We start from the raw sequence: 17102 nt of genomic DNA, 5'->3' as shown, positions 1-17102 counted from the left end.
CCCCAAGTCCTGCAGTTTCACTGGGAAAACTGCTACAGCTGTGCGAGGGACCCTGCTCTGCTAGGGACCCAGACTGCACCTGGGAACGGTGTGAAAGCCCTTCCAGTTTCTGTAGAGGAATGCCCGGGCTCCCTTACACCTCTGCAGAGTGGTTTCATAGCCCCAAGGATCTGAGTGTTGTTTACATGTGAAAAGAATAAGATGAATGTGTCCTTACAAACTGAGCATGAGAATCTGGTTGTAGATAGGGCCAGGGACTTACAGATAGGGAAGTGAGGGAAGAAACCATCAGTTCCAGAAAATGCTACTAATTGACACAGACTGCTGCTCAGCCAAGGCCATGTTAAATTCCCGAACTTACAGAAAAAGAACAAAGGCTTAATACAGTTATGAATAGTGCTTTGTTTTAAATGAAAAAATAAAGGGGAGTGTGTATTCCAGTGGGGCATGAAGTTGGCAGTTCTGGGAGTCTGTACCTTCAGAGTTCCTCAGCCAGTGGGGAAAGGAAAAGGGTGATGTGGCCAGGAACTTAGGGCAAAGAGGGGGCTGCATCCCCCAACAATTTGAGAAACCCCATGGAAGATGCCCCGTGGCCTCCCCCTTTATTCAAATAAAATTACAGAACTTCTCTGTCTCCTTTTTTGGACACAAACCTCTGGTGGTGTGTTTTCCCAAAGACATGTTAAAGGCAGAGGAAGCAAATCCAAGTTTTTAATTGTTTATCTGAATATTATACATGCATTTATGGAGCCACTGCTCAGAAGTCATGGCAGCCAAAGCTGCTGTCGGGCTTTCAGCCAGACCACTGAAATAAATGAGGACAAAGAGGGTTGATATGACATTTTGCTCAAGTTGCTTTTAATTGATGGAGATAATCTTGCAAGAACAATTTTTAAAATGAAAGCTCAGAATTAGTAGTAACTATTACTCTGGTTGTTCCAGATGCTGGAGCCTTCTCATGGTATCTACAAGCTCAGGATAGAGGATGACACTTGTGTCAGTCTCTCCTGTTGTGGCCCCACTCAGTGTTGTGCACATCCTTCTGTTTTTCCCTATCAAATGGGGGTTCCCCAAGGAAGCAGTGTGTATCTACTGCAGCATTTGGGGTTATAGAGGCAGCCTGCTTTCTTCTGTACTTAAATTTTGTAAAAAAAAAAATTAGTTGAAGGTTCCTTTTAGTGAACACTTTGATAGAATGCTTTGCTGGCTTCATTTTTAATTGTGCCATTAGAGAGACGTTAAATGTTGTTGTGGAGGATTTGTTATAAAGAGGTTACAGCATTGTAGTGAGAAAATGGATGAGAGTAAACTGTTGCCTGCTTCTGCTGCCTGAGAGCAGTCTGCAAGAGCAGCTAAAAGAACAATTAAAACTGTGTATTTAAAACAGTTCTGTACTAACCTGGGACATTGCCAGGTCAGAAAAGGAGGTGAAAGGATCTGACAGTGTTCTTGAACAATAAACACTTTTACCTGAAAGATCCGTGCTGCCATTATTAGGAGTGCCATTATCTTGCTTTGATCTGGCTGCTCATACAGCAGACACAGAGCGAGCAGCCAACAAAGGAAAGCCCTAATGGACTTTAATACCTTTAGTGAAGGGTTTCTTTTCCCATCAGATGTGTGTCATTTTACAAAGGCCCCTTTCATCTTAATGTGCCTGTGGAGATGGCTGGCAGCATGGGGACCAGCACAGCCCTTGGCCAAGGCAGGGTTTGGCAGAGTGGCTCTCACTTGCCCAGCCCTGTCCCCCCTGTCCTGCCCAGGGTGGAGGTGCCAGGGGTCAGCAGTGCTCCCTGCCTGCCCTGCCTATGGAGCTGCAGCCACTGGCACTGCTACAGTCTGGATGCTGGGCAGGGAATGATTCTGCTTCAAAACCTACTGCAAAAAAACCCCTAAACAGACAGTGGGAAGTGCCCTACCATGGCTGGTTTTTAGGTGGGTTTTTTGGGGTTGTTTTTGTTTTTGATTTTTTATTTATTTGTTTGGTTTTTGTTTGGTTTGGTTTTTTTTGCAAATGGGTTTTGAAGCAGAACCAGGGCTTTATTGGCTTGCTAGGGTGGGCAAAGGCACACCTTGGTCATGTAAAATACCTGCCTTACTCTGACTGCCATAGAGCTGAAGAGTTGGCAGAGCACAGACCTAGCCTGTTCTGTCATCTGAGCACGTACAGCTAAGCTTTAGGACACAGAATAAAAATTATATCTGCCTTTATTTGGCCTTTAAAGATGAGGAGTCGGGAGTTTTATGTTGATGGTTCTGGGATATTTATGACTCCCTTTAAGAGTATATTCTTCCACTGAGGAAATGAAGAGTGTGATACTTTAGACGTTGGAAATGCCTGGCTTAGTTTGGTTCTGTTTTCCGATTTCATTTTGACATGGTAGGCAATTCAGAATATACATTTGCAGCAAGGAAAACGGAGTTGTTATGGAAACATCTGAGTGAGGCAGCTGACGTGGGGTAAGGCAGGCACCAGATTCGCTGTACACACAGACACACTAAAACAGCAAGTTCATGTAAGGTAAGGGAGCAGTTTCCAGGCACTGTCTGCTTCCTGGGTGGGTTTTCTGGCACAAGAAGGGGAAAAAAAAAAAAAAGCAAACCCAAAAAAAAACAAAAAAAAACAAAACAAAAAAAAACCCAAAACTTTAAAACTGTGAGCATGTGGCTCCATCTTCTGGTACCAAAACAAAGTGCGTGCTCTGGATATACACAGAGGTGAGATTTCTGTATAATTTTTATGTTAGCTTCTTCTAGAGGAACAACAAACTCAGCATCAACAATAAGAATAATAAATAAAAATACCCGTGCCCTAGAGCCAAGGTACGAATTATTAATGTAGATTTCCTGAAGCTACAAGCCATTCTGCTGGAAGAAAACTGCCTTTTGAAACATTCTCTTTGATGTTTAGCCCCCAGGTGGCTTGTCTTCTAAAGCACGACACTGCTCTCCTATGTGAAAGCGGTGTTTGCTCAGCGTGGGCTCTCCCAGTGAAGTCTCCTGTCTGTGTAGGTGCTGATCTCCTGCTCGTGGCTCTAGGATGGATTTCTTTGTTCCCTCTTCAACAACGTCTCTGGCAAAGTAGCTAAAATTCCTGATGCACCCTCATGGAAATGCTGGCTGGGTAGAAGCAGGAATGAATGGCTCCTGGAGGTAGACTGCCAGAAGTCAAAAGAAAATAAAGCTGCTTTATGACTTCACCAAACAGTGAATGTTGTTGCAGCACATATTGCGCATGCTTAATTGAGCTTGATTACTCAATCTGTTCACTTTAGTAACTCATTTTGGTTTAATCAGAAGTAAGTCATTGTTCAAGACCAGGAGGTGTTATCATTTGCTGGGTAAACCATGGGTATTCTGAATAATCCTACAGAATCATCCCAGCTTTGCTGCTTTAGAACAACACCCAACACAACGAATCAGAGCCAAAGGTGATGATCTTGTTGAGGTGCTGTCCTAAAGCTGTTGTTTGCAAGTCATTGCAAATCGGAGGCACCACTATGTAAATGCAAAATAAAAACTTTGGATCACGTGTTTTATTTGGTTTACTTCTGTGTACATATGTAAGTGTGTTATTCTTTTTTTTCCCATGGATAGTGAGCCTAGGATAAAAGGACACTAAATTCTTTGTATAAAGTACTAGTTTTTCAGTCCAAACTACTTCATGGCTGTACTGTGACAGTGGAGGTGAGGGAATACAAATTTAATGACCTCAGTGCCTGTGCCACTCTAAGATCACTAAAGTGAGTGATGAGTTACTTGCATGAAGCATTTATCTGTGGGGAGGGTTGTGGAGACCTGCTTGGAAAGAGTGCATTCCTGTATGGCAGGGAATCACATCACAAAAATCATTCCTAAAGTAAACACTAGCCAAGGCTTCCCATCACAGCCTCAGCAGCAAGGCTGAGGATGAAAACTAGAGGTGAAACCAGCCTTTACTCTTCACTGTGGTGCTTTTAAGGCCCCACACAGAGGGAAACTTTTTAAATGGCCACAGGCTGTGTTGATAAAATACCATTGGAACCCCCATAGCTGGTATTTAATGTTTCTAACCTCTCCCTGAGGCTGGGGTATATTGGACTTCCCCTTGGCACTACCTGAGGTTTTTCTCTTGAGGCTGCCTCCAGTTCCTGCAATCTTTTTTCACCTCTCCCTATATTTAACCTTCAGTTTCATCCTGTCTCATTGGTGAAACCAAGCTCTAATTTCTAGGGTCTGTCTCTCTCTCCATATCCTGTAGATTATTCAAAAGGGATCTACTCACCTTTCTGAAAGATGTCACAAGGGTAGCACCTTTCACTGGCACTACCATTAAATAAATACTACAGACTTATCTTTTTAGGAAGTACAAATCCAACCCATAGTGTGTTTGATAAATCAGATCTTTTGCAGACATCTGGAGATTGTGTTTGCAAATCCCCAGCCAGCTTGTTTTGCAGTCATTGTTACCATAATTCAGGTTAATGTTGTTGCCACTTTTTACTTGCTAAAACACATGTGGTTCTTTATTGCTTAAGAAAAAAAAAAAAAGTGGCTGCCTTGGAACAGAAGTTCTTTTAAAACCCTTCCTGAAAGTTTGCTGTTTGGAGAAACAAATGTCAAATCAATTGTCCTGTCTTTGAATTGCCATTCTGAAAATACAAACTGTGAAAAAAAATTACTTGGGTTCTGCAATGGGGAGAGTATAAGGTGTAGACTGAGAATTATGCACCAATGGAGACCTAAAATAACAAGTGGAACAAGTAAACTTTTAGCTTTTCCTGTAAAGATTTGCTTAAAAAATATTAGATCCCAAGTGAGACTGCTCCTGCCAAGTTTTAAATCTCATTTGAATTTTTATAGCTGTTATAATCTCTGATATATAACCTTGGAAATAGGGTCTCGTAACAGAAATGCCAAGTCCCTTGACTACTGCCTCGCAAAAAGGAGTTGCTGTAATAGGCTGCAATTCTGAGACAAGTTTGTAAGACTGGCTTATGTCTGCATATCATCATTCAAATGGGTCTAAGCTGGGCTCTTCACATTATCTGAGGTTATTTGTGTGTACGTGATCAGCCATGTGCAGCTGTTCCAGGAATGTCAGCCCTCTGAGTAGAACAGCACAGTCCAGCATTTCCTTACCCACAGAAATATCCTTACCACAGGGAGAGCCTTGGAGCTTGGACATGCTGTTAGGAAAAGTAAAGAACAGCTTATTTTCTGTTTTGCTCTCCTTATTCTTCTGCATTTCTGCACAGAAGAAATGGAAGTTCCCAAGGAGCCAAAAGGATTCCACGTGCCAGTGCTCTTTTCCCTCTCATTATCATACGCTTGCAATCAAACTCTAATTTTTGAAATAAAAAACCTGCAGGATTCTTTATTGGGACTATTAAACCTTCCATCTTCATTATTTAGGATGGCTACTTACCTTTTACTCAATGAAGCCATAATGCAACTGCTCCTATAAAAACTATTGAAATGCCTACTGTGGCAGTGAGTAGATTTTCCTCCGTGTAAAATAATCTTCTGTGAGTAAGACATAACTATCATTCACATTAATTAGGCAGCCATATAATGGGGTGTTCAATAGCTATTACATCATTTAAATTCTTCAGTGAGCACCTCAGCCACCCAAGAACTATCCAGCTGAGCATTTCTGAGTCCATAATTTTTAAATAATCCTGTAGAGGAAGAATATGCATGGCAGAGTGTTGCAGACAATTTCACCAAGAAAAAAAATTAATTTTATTCAGATTGATGGAATTATTTTAACATTTACAAGAAGTGCATAGTCCTATTCTTCCCTCCCTCCCAGAATAATGGTGCTATAAAGTGGAGCCTATTTTGGGGCTGTACTGTGTGTACACCAGAGAATGTCCAAGGAGCTGGTAGTCAGAGGCCAGTGATGGCAGCTGGACACACAGACACACAGCAAGCACATTTCCCCACACATTCTGTTACAAACCTGGGGCCATGGAGCCATGAGACTCAGCTGAAAAGCCCTGACCTACAGAAAATGAGTGCAGTCATGCTGAGGTTTTGGTTTTGAAGTGTTTTGCCCTTAATAATTATATGAGCAATAAAGCATTTATATTCAGTTTTGGTTATTGATTTAAAATTTTGAGATGAAGCCAAAGTCCTTTGATTTTACTATTATCATTAACATTCTAACTATATTATTATATATTCTTGTACCTTTTAAGATTAGTTCCTCACCCAAAAGTATGTACATATACCATGAGAGTAGGAGCTTATCCTGAGACTTGAAAGAAATGAGGCTGAATTTGTTAACTAATATAGCAGAAAGAGGTTTCTATTAACAGGACTGTATGCAGATCTTTACCATGCTGTTCAGATGCCTATAGAAGGGATTGGTTATTAGAAGATTGGTCAGTGGCTGAAAGTATATGAAAATAATAATTTTTCAGTCAGTGTGGTTTGGCAATATAGGAATAGTTCTTAGCAGAATGAAAAAGGAATAGCCTAAAATAGGCTGGGGAGCAGGGCAGGATGGAATGTAAAGTCTAGAATGTGCCTTTTCTATTAGTTATGTTATTTTAGCTAATTGTATACTTTTTTTTTTCTCTTCTCAATAGTTATCATGTACTGTACCTTACTGTACCTTATCTGACTAACAGTAGAAAGCAGCAGAGAGCTTTCTTCAGAGGGAGAGCTCTTAATTCAGTATTAAATGTTGCTGGGTTCTCTGTAGTTCTCCATAATCCCTATCCAGCAGGCAGAGGCTGCAGAGGTAGGTGTCAAAACCCATCTGCAGGTACTGTTTGTTCTGCAGCCCAGGAGGTTTGTGTTTGCCAGATGTAACTGCTCCTCTGTTTTATAGATCCTCTATTCTTCATGTTGGCTCATTGATTTAATTAAACCAGTACACTGAGGGAAATTTCTGCCTTACCAAAATAATACATTTTCATCACACACTTTAGGGACTTAGAACTGGAGTTACCATAGGAATGACAGAATTAAAGATGGGGAGCATGAGACAAAGGCAGGTCAAATCCCTGGGAAATTCCATGGAATCAGCTGCTGCTGTGTAATTGGACTTGGTATTGGTGCCATGGACTGGTGGATGCTGTAGGATGACAGGCTTGATCAGGTTTTGGGCTGTCTAACAGCAGGAACAAAGGTGAGCATTTGTTATGGGGAATGTGCACATGGGAGTGTTCTGGTAGGGGGCTGAGGGATTGCCCTGTTCAGATTAAATCAGGGCCACACTGGATTTGACAAAACACTGCTGCTGTTTCCTGAAAGCATGCTCTGGATCAGAATTTTGTCCTCTCTCCTGCACTTATCTAAAACGCTGGATTAATTGAATAGATAGAGTTAACACTTGCTACTTGCTGCTGTTATTTCAGTGATTTAACATGAATTTGTCAGAGTCACAGACAGTTTTTGGGGCTTTCCACTCTGTTGCTGTCTAACCCATTTTTAGAGGAAGTCCCCCTCAAAGAGAATTTTCTGTGTGTTTTCTTGGATGTGAATTGGCTTCAATTCAAACATTTCCTAAAATGAATTATGTTAAAGTTTCTAACAGAAATTATGGGATTTTTTTATTCTTGCTTAAGTGTTAAAATTCAGTAATTGAATTGCTTACAATTGTTTTAGCTCATATTAGTTATAAATATACATACACAGTAATAGGGAAGCAGAAATATGTGTAAGGTAGTGAGACATTGCTCACTGCTGTTCATTATTCCCTGGTTAGTGAGAATTTAGGTGTAAAAATCATTACAAAAAAGTCTGTGCTGAGTGCAATTCAGAGTTGAACAGATGAAGGATGAAAAGCGAATTAGCGACAGCTGTGATTAGTTCTCCAATTTTCCAATATTAAATCCATTAAGTATTTACTGTCTGAGCTAGTGAAGAGGCAGGGAATGGCCATGAATGGGCAGGGGAGGGCTGGTGAGGTGTCATTTTCACTTTCCCAGTTTCTAAGGAAGTTCCTCGAGGAGCACTGGGGAGTTTAATGAGCTCCAGGGAAAGCGAGCACAGAGCCCATGCCGGTGGGATTTGCTCGATGTGCCGGGGGTGGGCAGTGATCCCAGCTAGGCAGGGTGCTTCAGCTGCAGTGAGCTAGGGGGCTGCTTGGAACACCTGGAGGCATTGCAGAAAGGCCTCTCAGCTGATTTACCAGCTGCACTGAAGGGTTCTGAATCCCTGGGCTGCTCAGTTCTCCTTATTCTTCATATGTCACCTGTCCCTCTGTGCCACCAGCCTGGGATTATTCTGGGGAGCTCTTTGACATCTCCATCACTCCTCACGGTAAGTATCGAAAGCCTTGCTCTTGCCAAGGCAATGCCAGTCTGTGTTTGTTTTTGTGGTTGCTGAAATAGTTTTAAAAATGCAGGTGCCAGTAGCTAAGGGAAGTTATATTGTGTTCATCTATGTGTCCATACGGTAGAACGTGTTCTGTCCTTCACAGCACAATGAGACACGATTGTCCCTAATTCCAATTTGTGTGGCATCCCCATTAATGGCTCTTTCAGCTCTCTATTAAAGGCCCTTAATGTCAATTAACAGGACTATGCCAATAAAGTTCTATTAGCTTCCCCCTATTAATTTAATATTATAGGCATTTAACAGATGTCTTAATTGGATGTTACACTGAAGGCTATGAACAAAATTAAAACTAGGTCATTGTCCTGAAAGGAAAGTTTCTGCTATGATTTATGGCTTCTACAGCTTTGTTTGTTTTTCCTTCTGATGTCTTACAGGAAACTGAGAGTTTTAATTTTAGAGAACATTGAAAGGAGTAATGTGTGCAAGGTAGAATAATAACTTATGTCTAACAACTTGAACACATATTGCTCTCACTTCACAGATAAAAAATTCTCATTGGTGTGAAATTACAATTTCCCCATATGAAATATCTGCCCCTGGCAAAAACACTGTGTTTCCCATCTCAAGGGCAAAGCTTCATAGAATTGCAACAAACATTTTTATTTCTATACCAACTGCTTCTATTTCCTGATCCCAAAGGATCTGTTCTTGAACACCAGTATTGCCCACTCTGAGTTCATCCATTTAGTGATGGAGAAGGTGGTTTGTGCCTGAGGGCTCATGCCAGCTCCCCTGTGACCTCTCCCAGCAACAAGTCAGGAAGGGAAGTGGGAGCTTTGGAGGCCGGGAAAGTGTTTGTGTAGCACTGGGATTGGAGGTGGCGATGAGCTCTGGCTCTCTCCTGCCCTGTGTGCCCTCCAGTGCAAGTAAATGCTCTGACTGCCTCCCCAGCCCCACTTACTCAGCTTTGGGGTGGGATTGTGTGAGCAACTGCTGTGCTCTCTTTAAAGAAATGACCCTGGTTGGTTACAAATGCTTGAATGGCGAGAGGGAAAAATTCTTCCTAGGTACAAGTCTTTCATTTGACAGTGAAATTGATGAAAAGCTCCTGAAAATTATACTTAAAGCCACCATAAAAGCACTTTTATAACACAAAAATGTTAAGCAATCTAAATTCAGGGGTCACTTCCACCTTCCAAACATGTCAAACCTGCCCAGTCAATGAGAGATTGTAGTCTGGGCAATCACAAATTAAGTGTACAGTAAAAAAATAAAAAAGGGGCCGAGGAGAGACAAAGCACAAGAGCTCAGTGGACAGAGGTTAAATATTCATAAAACAATTCTGTGGGTAATTGAAATAAAAGATTGAATGGGGGTCACTTCCCTCTGTGAATTTCTAGCTTCAAGTGCTTCCCTCTTATGGGCCGTGCTGTGTTCCCTGCACTGTGCCATGCCAATGTGTATTTATTGATAGATATCTGATTTATTTATTGATAGATAGATAGATACCTGATTTACCCTGAAAGCAGCAGGGTGTTTGTGAGCACTGGGCAGCAAGGCTTGCAGGGCTGCATGACATGCTTGGTGTAGTCACATTACACATTAATACAGATTTACATTAACAGCTGGTTACATTGTACACACCAGGTACCTGTAACAATATCAACCCCAGGCACGGAGATACTCTAGGTAAAATCTGCCTGAAAAACAATTTCTTTGCACCTCCCTGCAAGCAGGTCAAGCCGCTGATGTGGATTCAGGCATGATGATTATAAAGAGCAGTTGTCAGCACCTGCAGTGTCACTGCAAGCACATAAAAGGCAGCTAAACCAAATTTATACAGAAGGCAATAATAACATTTATTACAGAGTTCAGAGTTACAAAATATAATTTTCACTGTACAAATTTACAATTTATAAACTGAAAGAGAAGTTAGGTAGTTAATATTAATCATATAACTTTTATTAAAGACAGAATATTATATACAAATAAAAAACCAAACACAACCAATTTCAGCAGTTGGTGAGATTGCTTACAGACAGCAGACAGTGCTCCTTCTTCAGTAAGAACACTCTGTAAGTATTTCACATGGCTGTTCCTTTTTCTATCTCCAGAAAACCTGCTCTTTAAACTGCAGGAAAACAGCAGACATTTCTGTGAATGCTTCCTACTTTCCATGAAATCACAGGTCAATAGTTCCTTTCAACTTGAATTTTTTTGCAGATCGCTCACTTGCTCTGAGCAGGAACTTGCTTCCATAGATGTAGGAAATGAATCCATCAAGCTCCAAGCTAAACACGTTGTTAAGTTTGGGAACAACTGAAATGCAAAAGGACACAAACTGAACAAAGTGTGCTAACATAAGGCAATGTTACAGAAATATACTGACATACCAGGGCATGTTATTCACCGGTAGATGTGAGCCCTGACACATTTCAACATTTTTATACTTTATCAAGAGAAGAAAAATAACCCAAGTCTCCACATTTAACTGGAATTACCCAGTCAGGCCTCATGCAGGAGCATACAGTTAAGTGTTGCACTTTTTAAAAATTGCTCATCTCTAAGGAGATGTGTTTTTGGTAAGATATTGGACTGTTGGGCGGTGACTTAGGCCACTCTATGCAAAGAGCCAAAAGAACTGATATAAACCAATGTACTCAGAGGCACAAAATAAAGAGTGTGCTCAAGAATTTTTTTATTATTCAAGTTGTGAAAAGAATGGAAAAAGAATGCCTTATATACCTTTTAATTTGTCCTCTTTAGTGATAATTTTGAAGACGTGTTTAAATTCCTGTAGAATGATTCCTGTTATCCCAACATATGAGGGGCACTTTGATTTTGTAACTGGAAGAACAGAAGTATGTATTAGAAAATATTCTATTTGCTCTTCTCCTGTTGCCTCATGATTTTAAACATTTTTCAAACACAAACATTTAAGTGTTCTGAAATAATGTAGTTAACCTTTGCAACCAACAACATGATTTTCAAGAGTAGTTGTAAAGTAATGAGCATTTTTAAGGAGAGAAATACAATCTCAACTGTGTGATTCTAGAGTTGATGATACTGAAAGGTATATAAAAATAAATAAAAAAAGTTAAAATAAAATAACTTTTAAAAATAAGTTCCTGAACTACAGGAGCATCTAGAATTTCAGATGATGTTCTACAAACAAACAAACATAATACCTGTAACAATGGCTCCATGGAGATCAGCTTTGAGCAGTTTGGTCTGAATCATATGGGGTTGCCTTGAAGAAGAGAACAGGATCAAAGAGAAGGGGAAAAAAATCATATGAACTGTCAGATTTACAAAATGAGACCATGACTACTGTTATCAGGATAATTCTGTGAAATAGTACCAATATGCTTATCAGCTAACAGCAGTGTTTCAAGCAGTAACTGAATAAAACTGGAAGTATCTACTGTATAAAACCCAGACTAAAATTAAAATATGTCAACGCACGCGTCGGGTTTGAGTCCATGGCACAGGTCTCTGATGTACTGTTTCCAGAGCTCGTGGAGTGGGAGAAAGATGGCATATCTGCAGTAAAAAAGATAAAAGTATTATACAAAATTTAGTTATAAAAAAATCCATTGGTTGACTACTGAAGTAGTCTGCATTTTCACAGAGTTAAGACTCACATTTTTAAGTTACACAAGCTTAAGTTACCCTGCAAAGTGACGGGCTCCAAACAGCTGGTTTACTTTATAAAACAAGCACAAAGCGTGCTCCTCTCTACCAGCCCAAAACAGTAATGTGTTTTAGGGCATCAGGCTAACACTGAAAAGATTTCTCCTTTTTTCTCCCCTCTCCTTTATCTCCCTGCTTACTCTGTTAGCAAAGCAGGGGCTTCATTGAGCTTGATAAATTCAAGGAACCTTAAGCAGAATTTTGACTCTCTGGTCAGACAGTCCAACTTTACAAACTGAAACCAGAGGGAATTGTGTCTGGGTTTGATTTCTTGTCATATTTAGGTACACAAAATGAACTCAACAGAAATGAATCTTTCACCTATGCAGACAAGAGAACTCTTTTCTTATGCTGAAATGCCACAAGCAGTGTTTCAGACTGACTTTACACACTGGAGCGTTCCTTTCCACATGCACATACTGCTGCTGTTACCCACTTTTGATGTAGTTCCACTTTACTGCACAAAGAAAACATTTAAAGTCTTACCTTTGCTGTTCAGGTTCGATTTCAAACAGACGCAGCTCTCGCCTCTGCTTGGCAGTAAAACCTTTTGTCTTCTTTCTCTTTTGCTTGGTCTTTTTCTTGGGATAATGCTCCAGAACAATAGCTTTCCTGGTTAACATATCCTGGATATCTTCATCTTTCATTTTGGGCATGCTACGCTTCAGGAAGCCATGTACAAATGTCTTGGCTTTTTCTGAGTCCTGGGGCTAAAGACAAGTGAAAGGACGCTTTAAAATAACACATGTTAATTAAATTAGAACGTGCTGCTGACCATTGGTTTCATCAGGTCAGCAAGACCTCCGTGGGGAGATCTTCCTGTCAGTGCCAGTGAAAGGAGATGTCCCCACGCTCAATCCCTGCCGCAGTGCCAAGCACGGGCACACCCCGGCCCTCGTGTCTGGCCCTCTCTCCAACTCACATTTCGGAAGAAAAACCCTTTTTGTGCGTTTCGTTCGAAACGGCGAGGTCCGAGCGGGATATACAGGGGAAACGGGGGACACAACCCATCCCCGGCTCGTCGGTGCCTAACGGGCTTTAAGAGGCCGTGTAGGAGCGGGACTCGCCAGGCAGCCACCGGCGTGGCGTTCCGCGGCCCTGCGGGCCGGCGCTGGTCGGTACCTGCAGGCGCAGCTCCCCGCTCTCCTCGGGCGGCAGACGGCGGTACAGATGCCCTGCAAGGCACGGCGGCGCGGGGGTCAGCCGGGGCGGGTGCTCAGCCCCCTCCCTCCCCCTGAATCCCTCATCCTGCATCCCTCATCCTCCATCGCCCACCGGCGCCCGCCCTCTATCCCTCACCGACCCCTCACCCATCCCTCATCCTCCATCGCCCACCGGCGCCCGCCCTCTATCCCTCACCCATCCCTCATCCTCCATCGCCCACCGGCCCTCCACCCCTCATCCCTCACCTTCCACCGCCCTCCCTCTCCCCCGATCCCTCTCTCCCTCTCCCCTGTCCCCTCACCCTCCATGGCGTCGCGGCGCAGCCGGCGCAGCGCGATGACGTAACAGATGGCGTTTCGGGCGCGCATGCGCACAGCAGCATTTCACGGCCTGGCCACAAGGTGGCGCCGCCGCCCACGGGAGCCGGCGGGGCCCCGTGAGGGACGGTGTTGTAGTTATTGGGTGTTACTGCCCTTGTACTAATGAATTCAGTGAGTTGGGAGACACTGAGCAACGCATACCTCATTTACTATCACGGGGGAGTTTCTTTTTGAAAAGCTCTGCCAATCGTACCTTCTGTAACACAGGCCACCTCCTTCTGTGCTCATCCGCAGTATTGAGTATGGTCAGGGACGCAGAGTACACAAGGCTGGTGTTGGAGCATTGACATGTCGGTGTCCTTCCCATGGTGACAGCCGAGTCTGGACACTCTTCAGGGCAGCCTGGCGTGCCAGTCCTCACTTCCCTCTCATCCCGCAGTCACTCCCGCCACAGATGCTGGGATATACATTTCCACCTCTCCATCCTGCAGTTTCCTCACCCCTCACTTTAGTTGCCTCATTTGTTGTGGAGATCTGCCTGCCCCCGAGATTCGCCAGTGTGGTGCTGGAGGCAGCCGCTGCCCAGGCTCTGGGGGCCGCGGCAGGCGCAGGTCCTCTCTGCCCCGAGTGAAGTTCCTCCCATCCCTCTTCTCCTGGCAGGACAGAGTTCTTTCCTAGCCCCATCCTGCCCTACAAGGCCTCTCCAGCCATAGCCCTGGCTGCTGCTGCAGGCAGTGCCTGGCTCTGTTCTCAGAGTGTCAGATCTGCTCCTGGAACTGCACACCCAGCAACATGAGATCTTTGGTTAAAATTATCCCTCATGTTTCTAAGCAACCAAGGTCAAGACATAGCAATATGCCACTCACTGTGACATTTACATGCTCTGACACATCAGGGCCTCTTTCCTCCTGGGGTAGGACAAAGTCCTGCTCACTTACAACACAGAAGTGTCTTGAAACCACAGTGGCCAATTCCTTTTCCTGCCAGCCCAGTCCAAACTCCTCCAGTCCTCTGCTCAGGCACGATTTTCCTCCAAATACAGAAAAGATTTATATTCTTGTCACATGATGATATTGGCTTAGCACATACTAAGCACTGCCTGGTAAAGGATATTTGGGGAGGGTATAGGAAACATGGTGATTTTGTGGAGTGCTGCTGTGGAGCACAAAAGTACTAAAGTGATCCCTAACAGAGAATGAAATAGTAGATCTCTCTGGGTGTGTGTAAAGGAGAAAGAGCTGGTCTCTGCACAGTATTAAGCATGAGCAGCAGTTGGTTTGTATATCTCTGGGCAGTTAACTCTGCTGCCACAGCAAGTAGATCTCTTGGTTTTACAAAGCATGGACTCCTTGAGTTGTCATTGCTACTACGAAAAGATCAATTTTCATGAATGGAGTTCCAGAATAAGCGCTATGGGTCTTTAGGGCCGTATGAGTGCCCCTTCACTGGATTTATGCTGCAATTCTTAGGGCACTTCAGGGATTAATAGTCAAATCAGTGTTGGCAGTGCTGGTGTTGTAAATCCAATGATCCAGGCTAAACTGGCGCCTGGGGAAACCAGTCTCTTCCAACAGCTCTACATCTTCATTTCCCAATTTATCTTCAGATATAATGTCTGAGGGAGCGAGATCAGTGCATTAGTGTGTGTCCTAGCAAGAAGGCTCTGCCTCAGGAGTTGAGACGGACATCAAATAAACATGAAAAAGAATAGGTGAAGAAACTGAGAAACCACAGAATAGGCAAAGGCAGTTTGTAGATAAGAAAAAGAAGGCTCAGAGAAATGAAGAAAGACGGGTAAGATGTCAATGTATGGTAATGTGGAAATATGCCAACAAATAACTGTAATGCATGTTTTGGGATGTGCAGCATCCTGTCTTAGTGTCTTACAGTTTTGAAGCTATTTACTTCAAGTAATTCACCTTGGAATAGGTTTGTAGTGATAAGATTCCCTGATATGTATTATTAATACCTTGTTATAGGTGCCAACATTGGTCTTTCTTATCCAATTAAATCTGTATGGCTTTATTTATTGCTCTCCAAAAATAATAACAGCCTGCTCACACCTATGCAAATCCCTTTCATGGACACAATCTAGCTGTGTGCCCGAGGGGAGGATATTGCTGTACCTCTAGGGGCTGCTGAACTGCAGGGATGGGCAAGAACCCATGTACAGGCCAGGCTGGGGAACAGCAGTGTCCTGGGAGAGGTGCGTGGCTGTGGAGCAATTACAGAATGAACTTTATTGTGACAGTCACAGAAAGCTAAAACTTGAGATGTGAAGTGACCAAAGACAGTATAATTGAAGATGTTTGTGCAACACAAGAATAGCAGATCAGGGATTTGAAAATAAAAAAGAGTAATTATGAACTGAAGTGAGAGATGAGCGTGAAGTTAACTGGTGTGTGCAAAATGTCACCAGGCTGTAATCACTGTTATACTTTTGCTGACAGTGATGCAGGAAATAAATACTGTGATTCTCTAGAAGGACTGTCTCAGCAAGCATTTGAGCTCTCAGGATCAATATAGTTTATTTCTCTTGGCCAAATTGTATTAGCAGCTGAATTTGGTCCCTAGGGACATCTGTACTGGTGAAAATAATTTCCATTTACAGCCCTCTGATCTGATTTCCTTTATCCAGATAATACGATTCCCACCCCTTTCCCATGGCTGTACTGAAGCAGCATCCATCCAGTCCATGTCAGCCCTGCCACCATCCCACCAGCTTCTGCCTGCACCCAGCCTTGGCATCCTGTTCCTGACATCTGCTTTGGGCCTGGGGGGAGCCCCCTGCTTGCAGTTTTAGGGCTAGTGGCTGACCATACCCAACACAGCTGTTCCCTCCCAGCACTGGCTGTGCAGCCAGGACCTGTCCAGAGAGTCAGTACTCAGGGTTCCCTGGAAAAACCTGTGTAGGAAAGGGTCATGTCTGGGGGTGGTGGATGGGTGGGCAGGGTGAAATCTGTTGTCCAGCCTGGCAGGTACATGGAATGATTGGCATGGGTAGCCAGAATCTTCATCTCGTGTTGGTGTAGGTATGCCAGAGGAAGGTGTGCAGTATTTGTGTAGGTAAACCCAAACTCTTGCATTAGGGGCTTGGTTGACTGATTTTAGATTGCTGTCGCTGACTGGTGAGCAGCATCTTTTGAAGTACATGTGTCCCTTAAATGCTTATTTTCCATATATTTTTTCATTATTTTTTCTGCTTTATCAGCTTACCTTAAATCATGGCTTGTCATAGTATTCTGCCCCCACCCCAAGCTGATAAACTGTCCTTCCCAGCTGAAGGGTCATTATTTTCTTGCAGTCCTGGCTCCTTCTCGTCCGGAATTGCAGCTGCTGCTCCAGGGCACAGACAAAAGACTGACTTGTCTGTGCCTGATAGAAACAAGAAAGCACTGGGAAGCACAGTCCAAATAGATCTCAGTGGCACAAAAATCAGAAGCAAATAAAAATCTAAAAATGTTTCCAGAAAATCCCAATGATTTAATAGCTGTGTTTTAAAAAACAAACTGATACAAGGCAGGTTTTTTGCAGGCTGTGCCCTATCCCCACAGCTACTCACACTAGAGGGCAGCCCGACACTGTCTGTAAAGTGCTGTTGGAATTCAGCTCACTGTCTCAGAGTTTAAAAAAAAAAAAAAAAAAAAAAAG

At 43.0% G+C, this 17102-nt stretch overlaps 1 protein-coding gene across 2 annotated transcripts; it reads right to left on the bottom strand.

Annotated features, from left to right (window-relative positions):
• Positions 1-10114: 10114 nt before the first annotated feature.
• Positions 10115-13499, bottom strand: POP4 (POP4 homolog, ribonuclease P/MRP subunit). 2 transcript variants are annotated; one of them, XM_062500015.1, is made up of 7 exons: positions 13433-13499; positions 13090-13142; positions 12454-12677; positions 11740-11817; positions 11463-11524; positions 11020-11121; positions 10115-10593 (listed from the first exon to the last, which is right to left on the bottom strand). In XM_062500015.1, exons 1-7 carry the CDS (start codon positions 13497-13499, stop codon positions 10457-10459), a joined length of 723 nt encoding a protein of 240 aa, XP_062355999.1. In that variant the 3' UTR covers positions 10115-10456. The 2 variants fall into 2 exon arrangements, with proteins under 2 accessions (XP_062355999.1, XP_062356000.1); XM_062500016.1 differs by lacking the exons at positions 13090-13142; positions 13433-13499 and adding an exon at positions 12890-13083.
• Between the last annotated feature and the right edge of the window lie 3603 nt (positions 13500-17102).

Source organism: Cinclus cinclus, chromosome 11, assembly GCF_963662255.1.
Source record: "Cinclus cinclus chromosome 11, bCinCin1.1, whole genome shotgun sequence".
Lineage (NCBI taxonomy): Eukaryota > Metazoa > Chordata > Aves > Passeriformes > Cinclidae > Cinclus > Cinclus cinclus.
Note: the sequence above shows the minus strand (reverse complement) of the source record. Positions and strands in the feature narration are given on the sequence as shown.

Bases quoted from the DNA above. Each gene is read 5' to 3' on its own strand.
- POP4 (XM_062500015.1), bottom strand. From the start codon at position 13,499: ATGCGCGCCCGAAACGCCATCTGTTACGTCATCGCGCTGCGCCGGCTG. The intron at 13,143-13,432 runs GTGAGGGGACAG...CGTGCCTTGCAG, and splicing joins GCGCCGCGACGCCATGGAGG to GGCATCTGTACCGCCGTCTG. The intron at 11,525-11,739 runs GTGCGTTGACAT...CTCTTCTTCAAG, and splicing joins CATGGACTCAAACCCGACGC to GCAACCCCATATGATTCAGA.